General features: G+C 39.4%; 3 protein-coding genes across 3 annotated transcripts; 2 read left to right on the top strand and 1 right to left on the bottom strand.

The window, feature by feature from the left end:
- The first annotated feature begins 1,125 nt into the window (after positions 1-1,125).
- Positions 1,126-6,973, top strand: eif4e1c (eukaryotic translation initiation factor 4E family member 1c). Its single transcript, XM_028988977.1, has 7 exons — positions 1,126-1,194; positions 1,960-2,051; positions 4,156-4,251; positions 4,358-4,421; positions 4,502-4,615; positions 5,317-5,456; positions 5,868-6,973. The coding sequence occupies exons 1-7, from the start codon at positions 1,177-1,179 to the stop codon at positions 5,980-5,982; spliced, it is 639 nt and encodes a 212-aa protein (XP_028844810.1). The 5' UTR covers positions 1,126-1,176; the 3' UTR covers positions 5,983-6,973.
- A 1,056-nt stretch (positions 6,974-8,029) lies between these two features.
- LOC114795789 (transmembrane protein 150A) lies at positions 8,030-12,710 on the bottom strand. Its single transcript, XM_028989428.1, has 7 exons — positions 12,378-12,710; positions 11,688-11,735; positions 11,527-11,598; positions 11,360-11,427; positions 11,110-11,240; positions 9,876-10,053; positions 8,030-9,424 (listed from the first exon to the last, which is right to left on the bottom strand). Exons 1-7 carry the CDS (start codon positions 12,440-12,442, stop codon positions 9,237-9,239), a joined length of 750 nt encoding a protein of 249 aa, XP_028845261.1. The 5' UTR covers positions 12,443-12,710; the 3' UTR covers positions 8,030-9,236.
- A 950-nt stretch (positions 12,711-13,660) lies between these two features.
- On the top strand, positions 13,661-17,633 carry LOC114795742 (NFU1 iron-sulfur cluster scaffold homolog, mitochondrial). Its single transcript, XM_028989327.1, has 8 exons — positions 13,661-13,738; positions 14,277-14,362; positions 14,952-15,087; positions 15,175-15,241; positions 15,337-15,448; positions 15,530-15,593; positions 16,092-16,266; positions 16,641-17,633. Exons 1-8 carry the CDS (start codon positions 13,674-13,676, stop codon positions 16,710-16,712), a joined length of 777 nt encoding a protein of 258 aa, XP_028845160.1. The 5' UTR covers positions 13,661-13,673; the 3' UTR covers positions 16,713-17,633.
- The last annotated feature ends 327 nt before the right edge of the window (positions 17,634-17,960 follow it).

Raw genomic sequence — 17,960 nt, 5'->3', positions numbered from 1 at the left:
CCTCTTATTCTTATTCAAGCCACTTCTGACATTTGTGGGCAAATTTAAGTACAAGAGCTCACAGCTGGGAGCACCTTGCTAATGAAGAATTGATGGGAGGGGTGTTTAAATAGTCCGGGATGAGGAAGTAGGGTGTGTGGGAGCTGTGGGTGCTTTTTTTTTCAAGATTCAAGATTGGTTTATTGTCAGTACAACAGTATACACAGTATTGAAATAATGTTTCACACAGACACCCCCATAATGCAATCATAAAAGATAGAAAAATATATATGAATATACACACTAAACTATACTAACTAAAACTAAATCTTTAATACTGTACAGATCTCTATAAGACAAAAGTAAAACTTTTCTGTACAATGAACATGTCAAACAGGACAACATCGTGTAGGACGCTTTTAAGTGGATATGTTGGATATTTCAAACAGGACACACAAGACAAGACAAACATGCAAAGTAAGCAGAAATGTGCAAAAAGAGAAGAAATGTGCAAAGTGGTCAGTGTGTCATCAGGTGCACAAGGTTTGGAGGTGTATTGTTGTTGAGTTTAGCAGTTTTTTTAATAAACATAATTTATGACGTTTGTCATCTGGGCATCACTCAAAGACTGGCTGGGTGGGTAGCCAATTCCTCCTCTCCAATATACAGATAACTTGTTAGCAGCACTTTCCTGTTTGTGTCAGAAACGCTGTGACTGGACCTCTGTAAATCGAGAAGCCATGAGAACTGTGACAATACGAGACGTGCTCTGAGCGCTGCGTCTGTTGTGGCGCTCTGAAAACATGGGCCCGCACTGTTGATGACGTTGGGCCGCATGCTGGGTAAAAAAAGATATAATTTCTCAATCAGATTGCCTACTAAGCCATTGATTCAAATGCCATCTACTACCATTATGTCCCTGTCCCAACTTTGTGAAATGCTATGGACAGGAGCATCAGCTGAAAAGAAGAATGTAACTTAAAGAAAATACTGCAGTACTATTTACTGCAGACAACTGCTGGACATTTTGTCGTTGTTGCCGCTGAGTAAACTCCGAGCGGCGAGGCCGTGAAAAGGCGAGCGAAGTGCGCGGCGGAGCCGCTCGTTCTGTTTGGGCGCCGCCGGCCTCCGTAGCTTCCCCGCTGGGTTCTGTGACGCATCAGCGCCGAGCGGACGGCAACGATTTTTACAGGCAAGATGGCGACGTCGGAGCCGGTAAGAGACAACGGGCTGCCTGCGCTCCCGGAGCTTCGCCACGCCGCCGCGTTGCTTATTTTCGCCCGTCGCTTGTGCCGACTCGACGCGGCGGGCGCTGTTAATATGTCCCCAGAAGGGAACGCTCCGGTTGTGGATGTCAGCGGCGTGCGACGCTTGAGCCACAGGCGCCCGGGTGGATTTAGGCGGCGGCGACTTTGTCGGACGACGCGGCTTCCCAATAAACTCTAGACCGCGCAGGCCGACAGAGACGACCGTGTCGCGGCGTTTCCGCTCGCCCCTTCGGACGGGAACGTCAACGCGCGTTTGCGTTTCGAGTCGAGCGAAACCCGAAACCCCGACATCTGGACACGTGTGTTGCCCGTGCTAACCGCGCTAGCCCGCTAAGCGAGCGCGGCGCCGCCACGCCTCGCCCGAACCTGCCCTTACGCGTCAGGAGCAGCCCGCGGGCACCGGGGCTGCGCGGCGAACGGAGCCCCGCGTCACGGTCCGGACGTCGAGTCGGGCGCAGCGGGTGTGCGAGTTTCCCGATTAAATTACACCAAGTCGGCTCGACCACGTTTTTCCGGTGCGAGTTCCGTTCACATAAACGCGAATGAATGGAAGAATGAATGGTGGGGAAAATGCAAATAGTTTAGTTATTCGTTCATATGTGAGTTCTCCAGTAAGGTGTGTGTAGTTACTAAACTGTGTTTTAATCAGTGAATAATAATAATAATTTATGTGTATATATGTATTTAATTTAATTGTTTTTTTTTTATAAAGCGAGCAGCTGAAACCGAAGAAGCACCTGCTGATTCTCCTGTGCCCGCTGTCGTGAGCGCTGAGCAGTACGTCAAACACCCCTTGCAGAACAGGTAACGCCGAGAACAGTTATCCACCAAGTTGTACGTTTGTTGAGTTGCTGCTGTGTGTAAATTTCATTTTTAGGTGGGCCGGGCTGAGATGAATTTCATGAGGTCAGGCGAAGCTTGTGAAATCCGCCTGTGTGGTGGCGTGAACGCCGATCTTGCGGGGCTGAGGAGTGAAGTGCTGACCCCTCACGCCTGCTGCATAGTGTTACTTTATCTTGTAGTCAGGAGCTGTGGGTTTTGACATTGTGTAAATGTTCACGATGCCACATTGTTGTGGTTGTACATTGTGATCATTTAGAAACGTCCTGTTTGTGAAAGCATGACATTTTGTCTAAGTCTGCGATGAGTCTAAGCTTACATGCGTATGCATCTGATTTAAGACAAACAACTTTTGAAACATTTTTGGAAACACTGCTCTAGTACATTTTATTTCTTGAGGTCAGCATATTCAAGCGGCAGAATTGCAAAGGGGTTTTTGTTCTCGTGGTATCAAAATAGCAACGTAATGAATTTACATGCCCTTCTGTTGCATCAGGTGCAAACTTTACAGCAAAGTCCAATCTTAAGCCTGGTCCCTACAGCATATGTAAATGTTGATCCCTTATTACAGCACCAAAAAGAATTTTTTCGGTTATAATTGGAGCATATTAATTAGATTCTGTTCCACTGGTGTTGATTTATCTTATTGCATGCCATTTTTTTTCTTTTTGAAGGACTCATGCAGGATTTCTCATGTAAGTCTGGGGCAGTGGTGACCTGGTGGGTAAGGAATCGGACCCATAATTGGAAGGTTGCCGGTTCAAATCCCGAACTGCCAAGGTGCCACTGAGCACTGTCCCCACACACTGTTCCACAGTTGCCTTTCATGCCTAGTGCTCACTAAGGATGATTGGTTAGAAACAGAGGAATGATTTTGTTGTGTGCTGTGTTGCAATGTTTCACAATGACAATCACTTCCCATTCAAGTTCTTGTGAAAATTAATCACATACTCATAAATCTTGGTGGTTTGTAGACTGGTGAAAAACTAATTTCTCATACCACATCCAGTAGCTTTTATCCATCTCATATAAACCTTTCTTTGATCCTGTGAGCCTTGAAAGTATATTTAAACAGATTAAGCATTAATAATAATGAGCCAAGCCTTTGCCTCAGCCCTCTGCTTTTCATATTATATACTGGAGCATATATATTAAAAAGGATGCAACGGTACTCAGTAAAATACTCAACTGTTCTGGCTCCCCTGCACAGTTAAAAATTTTCCTTATGTACTTGCGTATGGACTATACGCAAGTATGGCAGCTGCACTTCCTCAGAAAGGTCATCAGGTCAACAGAAAAAACAATTGACTGCCCGCTCCCCACCCTGGAACAAATGTACACCTCACGATGCTGCAAATAGACATTAGGGCTGTATCATGTATTGAAACTGAACCGAAAACTGCGGTTTTGAACTCCCAGACGCTGCTCCATCAGGTAATATCAGGGTTGCTGCAGGACTCATGCGCAAACAGGCTGGGTTGGCTAGAGACTGTCAGTGAGCATGGAGGCTTTGTGACCCCTGGGGCGTTAAGGAGGCAGGCAGGAGAGTGGCAGCAACGGCGCGGTGGGAGAACGAACCAGGCAAATGTAAAATCGCGATTCAATTTTCTTTTCTTTCCTTTTCTTAAAATTGTTCAACCCTAATAGACATTTCACAGGACTAATTACTGCCTAGTCATTGGCAGGTTTTTCCCAAAAGTTTTCCATACTCTAAAATCCATATTTGTGCAATATCTTCACACAACGTGAAATCCAGCACAATTTGTAAATGTTTACTACTATTTTGTGTGTTCTGATATTGAAGTCTTTCTTTTTTCCTGTCTTATGTATATGCCTTACACTGAGTAGACCGCACCTTAAATTTCAATGTTTCTTGAGATATGATATCTTTTATATATATATATATGTGTGTGTGTGTGTGTGAGAGAGAGAGAGAGAGAGAGAGAGAGAGATCCTGTAGGTGCGCACTAATCTTATCTACATTTATTTATATGCTGGTTGCAGTAGTCTGCAAGAAATGTATTGTATTGGCTTGTTAATCAACCATTTGTTATTTTATGTTTTGCAGATGGGCTCTGTGGTATTTCAAAAATGACAAGAGCAAAAGCTGGACAGAGAACCTGCGACTTATTGCCAAATTTGACACAGTGGAAGATTTCTGGGCGTAAGTGTGCCTCTATGCGTTTATGGAAGGTTTTTCAACTATGAACTTGTACACATATCCAGAAAATTTCACACGTCATGATGTGGATTTTTTCTGTTCACTCTAGATTATATAATCACATACAGCAACCCAGTAAACTTGGATTTGGCTGTGACTACTGCTTATTTAAGGTAATGCCAATGAGAAATGAATCGCCACTTCGGCATTACGTTATTTTCTCCTAAAATGATTTTTTTTTTTTTTTTTTAAGGATGGAATCAAACCAATGTGGGAAGACGACAGGAATAAACTTGGAGGCAGATGGTTAATGACCCTCAGCAAACAGCAGAGACACAATGACCTTGATCGCTATTGGATGGAAACAGTAGGTGTCATATTATTAAGGAGCAGCAGAATAATTGTGCAAAAGTGAGACCCTTTGCCCTTCTCTGCTACATAAACAGGGAAGAAAGGAAATGAATAAATAGCCATGAAATATGTATCATTTAGACAATTACTTGTAATTACCTGTATCTGTCTTTTGGTCTCATAAACTCATATATTGTTCATTTTGTATTAAATGGAAATCTTATGTACGCTACCATTCAAATATTTTGGGTTATTTAGAAATTAGTTTTTCCTAGTTTTTAATAGAATTTTATTTATTTTATGTAGTCTGCCACACATCTGCTGGTGCACTCTACTAGTGTGGATTTGGTCAGTTTTATTGCTTCTTTAAACGGTAATGTTGCAATGTAAATGTAATACAAAAATAATTGAAACGGGGTTTCTAATAAGAAATGAAACTTTTTAAAGTAACCGACTTTGATTAATGGAGACGGCATTTTATTGGAACCCTAGACTTATAGCTGCTGATGAAATATCTGCAGACATTAACTTTATTTATTGCCATTTACAGCTATTTGCAGTAGTGTTTGTTTTTAATGCACGGAGCCATTTTTTCCTATCCACAAGTCCTGAATTTTTGATAAGCATAAACATTTGAATGGGGGTGTACATTTAGAACATATGTGTGGATTTTTTAATGATACTGTGATATGTAATGAGCTTAATTATTCTTTACAGCTTTTGTGTTTAATTGGTGAGTCTTTTGACGATGCCAGTGATGATGTTTGTGGAGTTGTGGTCAATGTGAGACCTAAGGGGGATAAAATATCAATTTGGACTAGCAACTGCCAAAACCGGGATGCTATTATGACGATAGGGTAAGTCTCAAAAATAATTTTAATGCAAATTAATAGTAAGTAATGATGAAAGTGTATGTGCATGATTTACATCTCCACTAGGGGGTGATTAAATACTTGGAATAATATACATAAGGACATCCAAAGACATCTTGTTTGGCTTATTCTAGTTCATTTTAAGTGAATTTACTTTCCTGTTCAATATATATTTAATACATATATAATACATAAAAAAAATCTAATGATATTTTTAAAATTAAAACAAAAAATGTAAATGAATTTTTTTTACCTTTTTATGGTTTTGTAACATGTCCTACTTTAAACCCATTACAAGTCACAGTAGTTTGGCATAGTGGATGAATGCAGCGTGGTATGATTCTTTTTATGTGTTTCCCATCTTACACAAACTGAGCTCTGTTCTTTGTACCACAGGCAGCAATACAAAGAACGGTTGAATCTGCCAGTCAAAGTCCTTATTGGCTACCAGTCACACGATGACACCTCTAGCAAAAGCGGATCCACAACAAAGAACATGTACACAGTTTGAAGGAAACTCATTTCAACATGTTGTAGGTTTATAAAATTACCAATTTGCATTTCATTAATAACTTTGAATTGGCAACAACTGTGTCCAACCTATTAAAGACAGCTAAGGGGAAAAAAAATCTAATAATGTAAACATAATGTAAACTACAAGGAGAATGATCAGCTCCTCATGGTCTGTGTTGAGTAAAGGAATGAAAACGCGAGAGCATCACAAAAGCTTCTGGAAATGGGCTGGATGTTATGAATTTTTTTTTCTTTTTTTTTTAATTTGAGAAGTCACTACTAATATCACACTTCCCTAGCTAATGAAATAGATGGAAAATGCATTTCTTGGCTTTAACCTCTAATTTCTCTCATGCTTCTTGATTTCAAGAAAACAAGTTTCTCACTACAAAGGGAGAGATGAAACACAGCTTCTCATGCTGTTATTTTAAGGGCCACAACAGTTTTAACATGCTGCTTTTTTGAGGTGTTTGGCATGAGAGGAGATTGCAGAGGCGCCTGCAGTAGGTTTGTTTAAAAGTTTAGCTGATTTCTCTCCCAGTTTGGAGTTTGCAGGAGAGACCATTTATTGTTTCAGCCATGCTGAAATTGTGAATTTGCTTGTAGAACTATTTTGAACTTTGTTTCTTTTCCCCCTCATGATCTATTTATGATTATATGCATAGCAGTTGAACTACTTAGTGGAAGGAAGACTTATTATAAAAAATTTTTTGAGGAGGAGGAGGTGGAGGTTATTACAGTGGACTACCACTTACAATAGACATTTTTTACAGTATTTTACAGTACCATGCCTGGTCATCCATGCTTTTTAAGTATGCTATTCACCATTTTCTTTCTAATAACACATAGACATATTCAGGTTCGCTGTGCCATTGGTCGTTGCGAACGAAAAGAGAAGATATTCATTGTGAAATTATTTTGCTCATATTGTATCTTTATTATCTGTAATTCCAGGATGTGTATATTACCTTCTTTCAAGTAAAGTGCTTTGCATTAATAAATGACTAATGACTCTTTTGTTGAAACACTTTGTAAGCAAATGTTTTGATAAACCATTTGTTTAAAACAATGATTTTTCCGCCACACAAACTATCATCTTTTGGAATATAGGGAACACATCCGACAATGTATGGTGTGTCTCACACATCAGACCTGTGAATCGAACCTTTTTTTTTTTTGGCTTTGCGCCACTTTGAGGTGTTGCAGTTGGTCAAAGGCACGGCTGTGAAGGTGGAGTTTTTTTTTTTTTTTTTTTTTTTTTTTTCTCTTCTTGCATCTGTGTTCCACTCCTATTGTCTCTTCTGTCTTAAAGACTGAACAGTCACTGTGCAAATATTATACCATGAACGCCTTGCATAAAGGCATGCTGTCTTTCCAGTCAACCCAAGGACTACACCCTGCTGCACATTGCAATTATGGTTCAAGTTGTATATTTGGGAAAATCTGAGAGAAAATATTTCCCCATGTGCTAAAAGACCACTAAACCCTCCTTTTTTAAGCATCCAGTTTGCTATTCTAACTCAATCAGCAAGACAGAATGGTCTCCAGCCTTGTGTTCCTCAACACTCACTTGTGTTCATGAGAGGATCACTGAAATTATCTCAGCAGGTTCTTTTTATGGCAGGGCTGAAATTCAGTATAATATTTTTTGGGGATTAAGTTCATTTTCATGGTGAAGATGGATTTTGCAATTCATCTTATCACTCTTCATAATGTTCTGGAGTATATGCAAATTGCCATAATAAAAACTGAAGCAGCAAACTTCATGAAAACCAGTATTTGTGTCATTCTAAAAACGTTTGGATTCCATGAACCTGAACCAATGTACCGACAGAAACAACTTCCATTCACTTGATGATCAGTTATTAGAATTTATAATTTTTTTCTAAAGCTTTGAAGGTGTTGCTTTTGGTGTGTGGTGTTGCCAGTGTGATGGCATGGAAATTATACAGCCTGTTCCTTCACCCCTGTAGATGATTTCTATTTATATTCAGATTTATCAGTGCAAGAAATGTTTATTTTAAAAAAAACTTTTAAAAACAACATCTAGTTTTTAAACCAGGGCAAATAATTTATTTTGACATTAGGGGAAACAAGCATCTTGTTTGTACCGTAAGGAATGCATAAAAACCTTATCTTTCAAGTTAAATTCACTCTCTACATCAGCACCCTCTCAAGAATGTGACAAACCTGAGTTCTAGCGAAAGGTCAAGTGAGAAAGTTGTTGAAATAAAGTTATTACAAAAATATGTTCTTTTCACAAAATTAAATATTATACTATACAAATAAACTGTGTTTGTTCTCTTAGCAGAAGAAGGGGGTGTAAAAGGGGGTATTATTCAGACATGATCTGTACCTGAATCCCAGTACAATACATGGCAGTGGCTGAAAATATGGATGCGCTGAGAATCTTTCGATAGGAAAAACAGCAGAAAGTTACTGGAGGCGCCATAATACTGCTCATTCCAGCACATCTGATGAAGGCTGACGCCACTCTGGGCTTTGTTATGTCACTGGTAAATATGAAGTAAGACACATCGTTGCCTGCAGTTTGTTGTCCTGCTGTGGTTCGGAGGAGATCAAAAATGAAATGGGCTAATTACTGAACCACGCTTTTGTTCATGTAGTGTTCTGTGTCGGGCCTGGAGTGTGGAGACCAGCACATGCACCTCCTGGTTCCCCCAGCTTGTCAACTGCAGATGTCACATTTACAGCAAGTCTTTCAAAATGGCTGCATGTGTACCTGAACTATCTTGACTCCTAATGAAGGGTCACAAACAGCAGAGGTAGAGAAGGCTATGGTACTGCCTTGGACCTGCAATGTAGCCATATGCAATGGTAAGAATATCGATGTTTTCTACAGCTTAGAACCTGTAAGGAAGCACCAACTGTATGGCACCAATCTATAACAATAAATTTGGTAAGAAGTCATACGTTTAAAATCAATATAATTGGACTGCTTATAGGTGGGATGCATCAGTTTAGGATAATAGTTCTCATGAGAATTTTTTTGTCATGACCTGACTGTAGAAACCGGCCTCTTGGCCTCCAGTTCATTTTTAATACACCAGATTCAACCAATTTATCTGATTAGTATGTTACCTTTGCAACATTTGGGCAATCATGCCTTGTTATTGCAACCTTCTCCCAAAAACTGGCCAGATTTAGTCCTTAAATATCCACTCCAGCTACTCTTGAGATCAGAACAGTCAAAAGGCCAAAAGAGGAAAATAAATAATAATCTACCCCCCCTCAAGACAAAATGAGTGGCTTTTCCTCATCCCTTCTCGATAGGAGTGTTGAGAGCATTGATGATGAAAAATAGTAGAACTCTGCGAAGAAGCTTAGTTCAAACAATTCCAGGTTGACGCTGAGCATCCATTCAAAAACGGCAGACATGTGCTTGTAGTAGGAGTCTGTCTGGGCAAAGAAAATGCAATCTGACAGAAGATGTTAAGACTGAATAACAATATTTTGCTGACTAAATTAGAAATGTTTTTCCACAAAGGGAAAAAAAACATTGCAAAATTAGTAATTAATGGTAATTTATAGGTAATGATGTAGTCAGACCCACATTTGCTAATGCACCACATACTCAGCTAGTCTGAAAAAGGTCAGTTTTATTGTTTGCAATAAATAGTGCAACTGTTCTCATCTGCACTGATTGTAATCAACCATGAACCCTTTACAGACTTTACAATGCAACATTCCATCATGGCTTAAGACCAGTTGCTGTTGATAATGGGCCTTTCTACATTTATGCGGATGTTCCATTCATTAACAGCCATAATTATTGAACATCACTTCTATTTGACTCCAGGCTTTTGAACAGACGTGCAATTCTAATTCTGAATATTGGACAAGTAAAAGTTGAGTACTTTGAAAGGATACAGATGACGGTGACGGTGACCTGGATGCATGTAGACACAATGCGTGCGGGGTAAAGGAAGTTCTCGAGCCCACTAAGGATGCACTTGCTGGTAAGCGCAGTGAGGAGCGTGCAGTAGAAGCAGATGCAGACAAAGCTCACCGCTGCACCCAAGTAGTGTAGGAGCGCCACCTCAACAGGCTGCAAGAGCAACAAGGTAACTGAAGAGTTGATTCATAATGAAACCTTATTACATTCTAATCCCACTCCCACAAATCCTGCTGCTACCACAGTGTCTGTTGAAAATGCCAGACACCGGTGGGTGTGGCTCCACCCCTCAGAGATTACCAGCAGTCCATTGGCCACCTACAGTACAGGCCAAACGTTGGACACACCTTCTCATTCGATGTGTTTTCTTTATTTTCAGGACCATTTACATTGGTAGATTCTCACTGAAGGCATGAAAACTATGAATGAACACATGTGGAGTTATGTACTTAACAAAAAGTGGAGACCTGGACTCCACAGTCACCGGACCTGAACCCAATCGAGATGGTTTGGGATGAGTGAAGGCAAAAGGCATTCGTCCTTCCTAACCGTTGTATCATACAAGTGCGTACCTTACGTGTGCCACTGTGATTTCTCTGATTCTGTCATGATGTGAGGTGTAACCGCATTGTAGGAGATTACTTGTGTCTAACCACACCCACCATTCCGTTTGCCACACCCTGCAAGCCAGCCGAGCGTTCTCCTCCTCCTCCCCAAAAACCTTTTTTATGTGGATTTCTACAGTGCCTCTATGCAACACATTTAACCCTATGATGCTGAAAAGAAACTGAACCTGTATTTAGAGAATGGAATTTGATCTGCATCAAGGGCATCTTGATAAGAGCTGTTTTAGCCTTTAAAGAACCAAAATATAGGCCGCTTGTAAGGTATATTTATTCAAAATGTTGCTCTGCACACTTGCCCTGGTGGACTTGCCCTGTTCTCACATAACAAAGCAAACAGTTTCGGCTTCAACAGCTGACAAGGAAGTAGTCTTGAAATTCGTTTGCTTTCACTGCTCATTAATAAGATTTTTTTTTGTGCTTTCAATCCACACATTCTGTCTGTCAAATGCCCTGGATTATATGGATTGTATACTTGTATACTTAGTTTCATCTACAAGCAGCAAAAAAAAATTGTGTGATGTTTAATGCCACCATAGGATTTTAGTATATTGCATTAGAATAAAGCTTGTTTTTTTCTCCTTACATTGCAATTTCCAGCTATAAAGGCACCAAAGGAGGCCACACAACCAAATGCCAAAGCCGCCTTGCTGAGGAATCCGTGAACACTGTTTCGGTCCAGGATGTGGGCATGATGGAAAATGCAGAACACCAGAACTGTGAAAAAGAACACAGTCGGTTCAACAATATGTTGATTGTGCCATGTCCTATAACCTAAGCAGAAATTCACACATGGACCGTTTTGTGGAACCCATTATAAAAAGCATTGAACTCACACAAAAACGAGCCAGCATTGATGGTGGCACTGAACAGGGAGTTTTCTGGGGCACATGAGCCACTTGAGCTGTAAATGAGGCAGACATACAGGATTAAAATGCAAACCACTTGATCATAGCAGGAGGATTGATTGCAAGTAGGTAGGCACATCATTGTTGATCCAAACCTTATTGTTGGCACGTTTCTAATTGTACAACAGGTTCCAGATTCATTTGCTTGGCAAGAATTCCTGTATTCCCTGTAAAACAATATTATTTTCCCCCCAATTAACATTAAAAATTAACATTATTAAATATGTATATATATATTTGTTATATAGACACTCACCAATTGCTAAGTGAGCAAACATGATTATGTTGCAGAGCCAGTCCATATCTTAAAAAAAAAAACATCAAAGAAAAACAGATATTTATTAGCCCATAGTTTAAATCAGAATTTTTCTTTCCTGGAATTCTGGAAGTTCGTGAATAGATTTCTGCATAGATGACATCAAGTATTTACCAGTGGCAGAACCAGATTAATAAGTAACCAGGAACTTGACTGAAGGTGCCACAGCAAATGTTCACAGGATGCGGTCACATATGCGGCTATTGACAGTACTTTTAAATACAGATTCTACTATTTTTAATATCTTCCCTTGATGTCAACAGATGAAGTCGGTACTTTAATTTGTATAGGGGCTTACGCAACTGCAATATCTAGAATTATGGAAGGACAAGCACTTTGAGTTTGTAGGAATTTTTGTGATCTCAAAATAGTTCTGGATAGTTCTTAAGAACAAATTTATATTATGTGTTATATTGCCAGTGCAATATAACCAGTGAATATTGCCAGTGAATCGGTAATACATTTTGGGAAATATTTTTAATGAATACGTTTTTTAATTATATGGATTTTATTTTAAATTCATTGTGATTGTTATATTTCTGGAATGTTTTTTCTATCCTGCTTATAGACAACAGACAGTGTATTTACAAAGACATATCCTTAAAAATATAGAGCAAATGTCAAACTTACACTGTCCAGGAACCAATAAGTGAAACAGCAGAGAGGGTGATGGGGAGGATAATCCAAAACACCATGTCTATCCCAGGTCAGTTGAAAGTCGGAAGAGGTCTCTGGTTCAGGCGTCGCAGCACCTCCTGTTTTCTTCCACCGATGTCATCTAACCAGAAGGACTGGCATCTTCACCAGAACAACTCAGAGGAGTGAGTCCCTTAAATCAGCATGTGCCAATTTCGTGCTACTAAAGCAACCGCCATTTGTCCCGTTTAGTCGCGTCATCCACCACCCTGTCAGCATTCCTGCTGTCTCCAGCAAAAGGAACTGAATGCAGCCTGCCGGGCCCTTCTAGCCACTCCTTATAGGGAACCACCACCTTGCCCTGTCAGAAAACCGCCAGAGGGAGATTTGGGCTGGGTCAAATTCTCTCTTATCTCTGTGTTTGCTCTATGCCAGAACAAAACACAATGTGTTTCTGACAGGGAGCAAACCTTGAGCTTTCCTAAGTTTACTTCCCACAAAAGGGAGAACAACTGTAATAATGCTTCTGGACTAATCACGTTTCTGGAATAATGTGCAATGTCTTTATAAGAGAAACTTCTGATCGTTTCAGTAGTTGGCATATGAATACCAGACATGTACAGACAAATCTGAGGAATTTATGGCACCGGATTTACAAGCAGTCGCCTAAATCAAGATGAATGACAAATTATTTACACATTTATTTAATATAAAGCCTACACATTTGTATATGTGCATATATATGTTTTATCATTTAAAAAACATTACATTTCGAACTCCTCAGGTTGATAAAAAAAAACCCCAGATATTTTTAGGAACTTTGCCTTAATGATACTGTAGACTCAATCTCAACATCCAAAAGTAATAAGTAGTTGCTGGTTTTACGATTTTTTTCCTTCTTCAAAGCTGACACTCAGGTAATTAACTTGTCCTAGAAGAGCATCAATTTTATAGAGAATATTCTTTATTTGAATTAGAGAGGTCCTTTAGATGCGTTGTTTTTTAATCTGTATTTAAAAATCTTTCCTCACGTAACCTGTTGGCCATTAAAATCACTAAGCGCTTACTAAGACGCCCAAACCGATGCCTACAGGTTATTCACGTTCTCATTTAACATATGCAGATTTTTATTTTAAATATATATTCATTAGTATTTAAATACATTTACAATGCAGTAAGTAAACCTTTGGACTCAAGATATGAGCAGTTTAGGAAATATCGCGACCCTCATAAAACCGGGCATCTCCGGAGAAGCTGCGACTTTGGGTCCTGCTTTTCAAAACAATTGAAATGGCGACGTCTGTAAGATGGAGTCTGTCGCAGCTGCTGCGTTCGAATAAAGCTTTTCATTACAGGTCGGACACGGATATACAGTTTAAAATGCACAACTTCTGTATTTCATTTATTACTTTTTCATTTATTTACGTGCGTCGCACATGCGACCTGATAAAACGCGTTGAGAGAACAGCTAACAGCTAATTTGTGAAGTGTCTAGATAAGGATCTATCTATCTGTCTATCTATCTGTCTGTCTGTGTCTCTATCCATCGGTCTGTCTTCATGTCATACCGTTGACCTGATAAAACGCGTTGAGACAAAACAGCTAATTTGTAAAGTGTCTAGATAAGAATCTATCTGTCTATCTATCTATCTATCTGTCTGTCTGTCTGTCTGTCTGTCTGTCTGTCTGTCTGTCTGTCTGTCTGTCTGTCTGTCTGTCTGTATCTCTATCTATCAGTCTGTCTTCATGTCATATTATAACTAATATTATGAGCGTGAGTAAACATGAGTTTTTGTATGTACCCTTGAAAATCGTTCTACCCATTTTATTCCACATGAGAAGATGCCAGACAGGGCTCCGTTAATTGAAACTCTTGATTTTATGACTCAACAGGCTCCGAGTGCGAGGGAAAAGCCACAGCCTCTGCTCTGCCGGTGCCACGTGGAACAACAGCATGTTCCAGTCAGTCAAGCTTTCTGGTGAGAAGTTACCGTTTTATACAAAATGTTTTAGGCACTGTAATTATCACAGCACGGCTTTCTAATGTACATGTGGGAGTGGTGGCGAAGCGGCCCCGTAATCAGAAGGTTGCCCGTTCAAATCCCGATCCGCCGAGGTGCCACTGAGCAAAGCACACACACTGCTCCCCGGGCGCCTGTCATGGCTGCCCACTGCTCAAACAGCGTTATGGGTTAAATGCAGAGGACAAATTTCACTGTGTGCTGTGCTGCTCTGTGTCACAATCACTTCACTTTACTACTTTACTACTATTTTACATGTACAGAAAATACTTAATATGTTCAGAAGGAAAATAGGATGACTAGTTTGACTGGAATTTTGAAAATCACAGATTGAACTTATCAAACCCTAAATCTTGGTTTAGTGATGAGTGTTTCTTTGGAATTTTGTTGTTGTTAATTCTGCCTGGGACAGCGTGACTCATTCAGAAGATTATAATGGAGAGGAGCAATGAGTGAGTCAGAGTAGCACGTTCTTACTGAATGGGTGAAAACGTACTAACTAATCATCTTATTTTGTCTTGTGCTTTCATTGTATGATCCTTTGTAGTACGATGGCTGTCTGTTCAAACCCAAGATACACCAAATCCCAGGAGTTTAAAGTTCATTCCTGGCAAACCAGTTTTGGGAACGGGGACTTTAGATTTCCCAACCTCAAGTGCAGCTGGATGTTCTTCTTTAGCAAGGCAGGTGTTCAGTGACTAGTAAATATCAGAGTGAACAATGTAATTATTAATAAATAATAATTTAATTATCCAAATGTACTTTTACAGGCATCTATTCCAGGTTGAAGGAGTGAAAAGTGTATTCTTTGGACCGGATTTCATCACTGTTACCAAGGTATCACATGAACATTCACAACTATCTTATTCAGAAATATTTAGTTTGGTATGCATTGCAGGAAATCTTTACATAATTTATTTTCTCATAAACAGAATGATGATGATATTGAATGGGTAGATATTAAGAGTCATGTTGTTGAGACCATCACAGAATTTTTTAAAAGCGGAGAACCAATCACAACAGGAACTATACCTTCTGAGAGCAGTAAGTAATATTGATTTTCTTTCTGTCAGTAATTTACTCTTGGAATTGGTATGACTCTCTTTTAACAGTATCTTTTAACAGGTGTAACAGAAGAGGAAGATGAAATTGTTTTAATGATAAAAGAGCTCCTAGACACCAGGATAAGGTAGGATTTAATCATAATAATAATTAATGTAATTTAGAAGAGGGTCATAGAGCTTTTAATATTTACAGTCTTTTTTTTTTTTTTAAATAGCTACAGTTTAAAACTTGATTAACTAGTGATCATCATGATTATCATGGTTGTCCATAAATGACGTCTTCAAGAAGCCGACGTACTAGAACTGTTTAAATCAAAGGCAGAAAGATAAAGACAGAAATATGGTTTAATCAACTTTGTTGCACAAGGCCAAAGCTTTCAAAAGTATGTGGGTGTGTGTGTGTTACCCATGTGGGATGCAGGGGTGTTAAACATGACAAAATATTCTCAAATATTAATTATATAAATCAACCTTTGTACATTTCTGCTGATATCCATTAACCAACTTATAAATACAATTGCACTGAATAACATTCTTATAACTTTGTATTGTAATTGATATGTATGGCTTTATAAATTATTTATTTGACAATTTTTGAACTTTCACACTTATCTTTTCTACAGACCCACAGTTCAAGAAGACGGAGGTGATGTTATCTTTAAGGGTTTTGAGGATGGCACTGTGAAATTGAAGTTGGTTGGATCTTGCACAGGCTGCCCAAGCTCCACGGTTACCTTGAAGAATGGCATCCGGAACATGCTCCAGTTTTACATCCCAGAAGTGGATGATGTAGAACAAGTAAGGAGAGCCACGAGTGTGGCATTTATTTCCAGTTGTTGCACACAAAAATGTAGTAATCACAAAAAATGCTCCTACAGATGGTTTGTTTGACCTATCCAATTCATTGGATACTTTTCAGATAGATATTGTGTGAAAGACTAAGAGCATTATTTATTTAACAGTATAAATAAATTTGTCTGTATGTGTCCTTGCGTGTTGTGGCGGTCCTTACATAAGCAATTTCCAACAGAATTAATAAAGTTTTATGATTCTGAATGGCATTATGCCCTCCAGTGTCTGGATGTGGTATTTACATAGTATTTGCTCAGTTGTCGTGCTGATGACTGATTTGAAGTGAATGTGTGCTGTCCTAACTTTGTCCTCTGTTACAGGTTGAAGATAAGTTGGATGAAATCAGCGCAAAGGTGTTTTCAGATTTGGAAAGAAAATTACAGGACTCTTAGCATTGGTCTGCTTATACATTGTTAAACAGGATAAACTGTAGGTCCGGAGTGATTCATGCAGTTTTACTCTTCCAGTAACAGTTTTCAGTAATGTAAGTCGTTTTAAGTTTTGCACCTTGAAGATGTCGTCTTTTGGTTTTAATTTTAAATACTACACTGGTACTGTAAATTCCGAACGGCCAATGTAACGTCCCCACACACTGCACCCTGCTCCCTGGGTGCCTGTCATGGCTGCCCGCTGCTCACCAAGGGTGATGCAGGGTTAAAATGCAGAGGACACATTTTGTTGTGTGCACCGTGTGCTGTGCTTCACAATGGCAAGCACATCACTTTCAAATGTTTAGAACGTTGCTTGCTTAGTTTTGTGTGTGCAGATATTTTAAACTAATTTAAACGGTTCACTTTTTCAAAAAAAAAAAAACATAATGACATTGTGGACGTCTAAGTCCACTGTATAGTCCACAAATTATTGTAATAAAACAAACAAATAACACATTTTCTAAATGCTGTGCCTAAAATTTTCTTTGCATTTCAAAATGTCTGGTTGAACTTGTATTGGTTTGTATGATTTTTGTTTTTTTCCATCCCAGCATCGGAGCATTAGAATTCTTTTTTGGCAGGGTGACATTTTTGTTGAAGTCTGGAAAGGTTTGGAATAATGTTGTGTTTAGCCCGTTGCAATGTTGCTTGACCAGTGTGTGACACTGGTCAACTTTAAAATCACACCCACCCTGCTACGCTCCACCACACTTAGTCCTTGGAAACAGGTTGTGATGTGCAGCATTACTGTTTGTTTCATGTAATGAAAATATGAGAATGCCAGACTGGTTGCCCCATTATTAAAATGCTGTTTATTCCATTACAAAAATGTAAATGTTACAACTGCAAATGTTGATTTTCAAATAAAACTAGTAGATATTACAACTAGAAATGTGTGACTTGTTTTTCAAAATAGAATCCTGTGCTTACAATCACATTATTCCAATATGGGCAGTGGTGGTAATCAGAAGGTTGCCGGTTCGAATCCTGATCCGCCAAGGTGCCACTGAGCAAAGCACCGTCCCCACACACTGCTCCCCGGGTGCCTGTCATGGCTGCCCACTGCTCACTCAGGGTGATGGGTTAAACGCAGAGGGCAAATTTCACTGTGTGCATTGTGTGCTGTGCTGCTGTGTATCACATGTGACAATCACTTCACTTTTAAAATATGACACAGCTTCACAGAATGCTTAAAAACATCCAGGAGCC

The sequence above is a fragment of the Denticeps clupeoides genome, chromosome 8, assembly GCF_900700375.1.
Source record: "Denticeps clupeoides chromosome 8, fDenClu1.1, whole genome shotgun sequence".
NCBI classification, from domain to species: domain Eukaryota; kingdom Metazoa; phylum Chordata; class Actinopteri; order Clupeiformes; family Denticipitidae; genus Denticeps; species Denticeps clupeoides.
The sequence above is the reverse complement of the archived record's forward strand: the minus strand, read 5'-3'. Positions and strand labels throughout refer to the sequence as shown.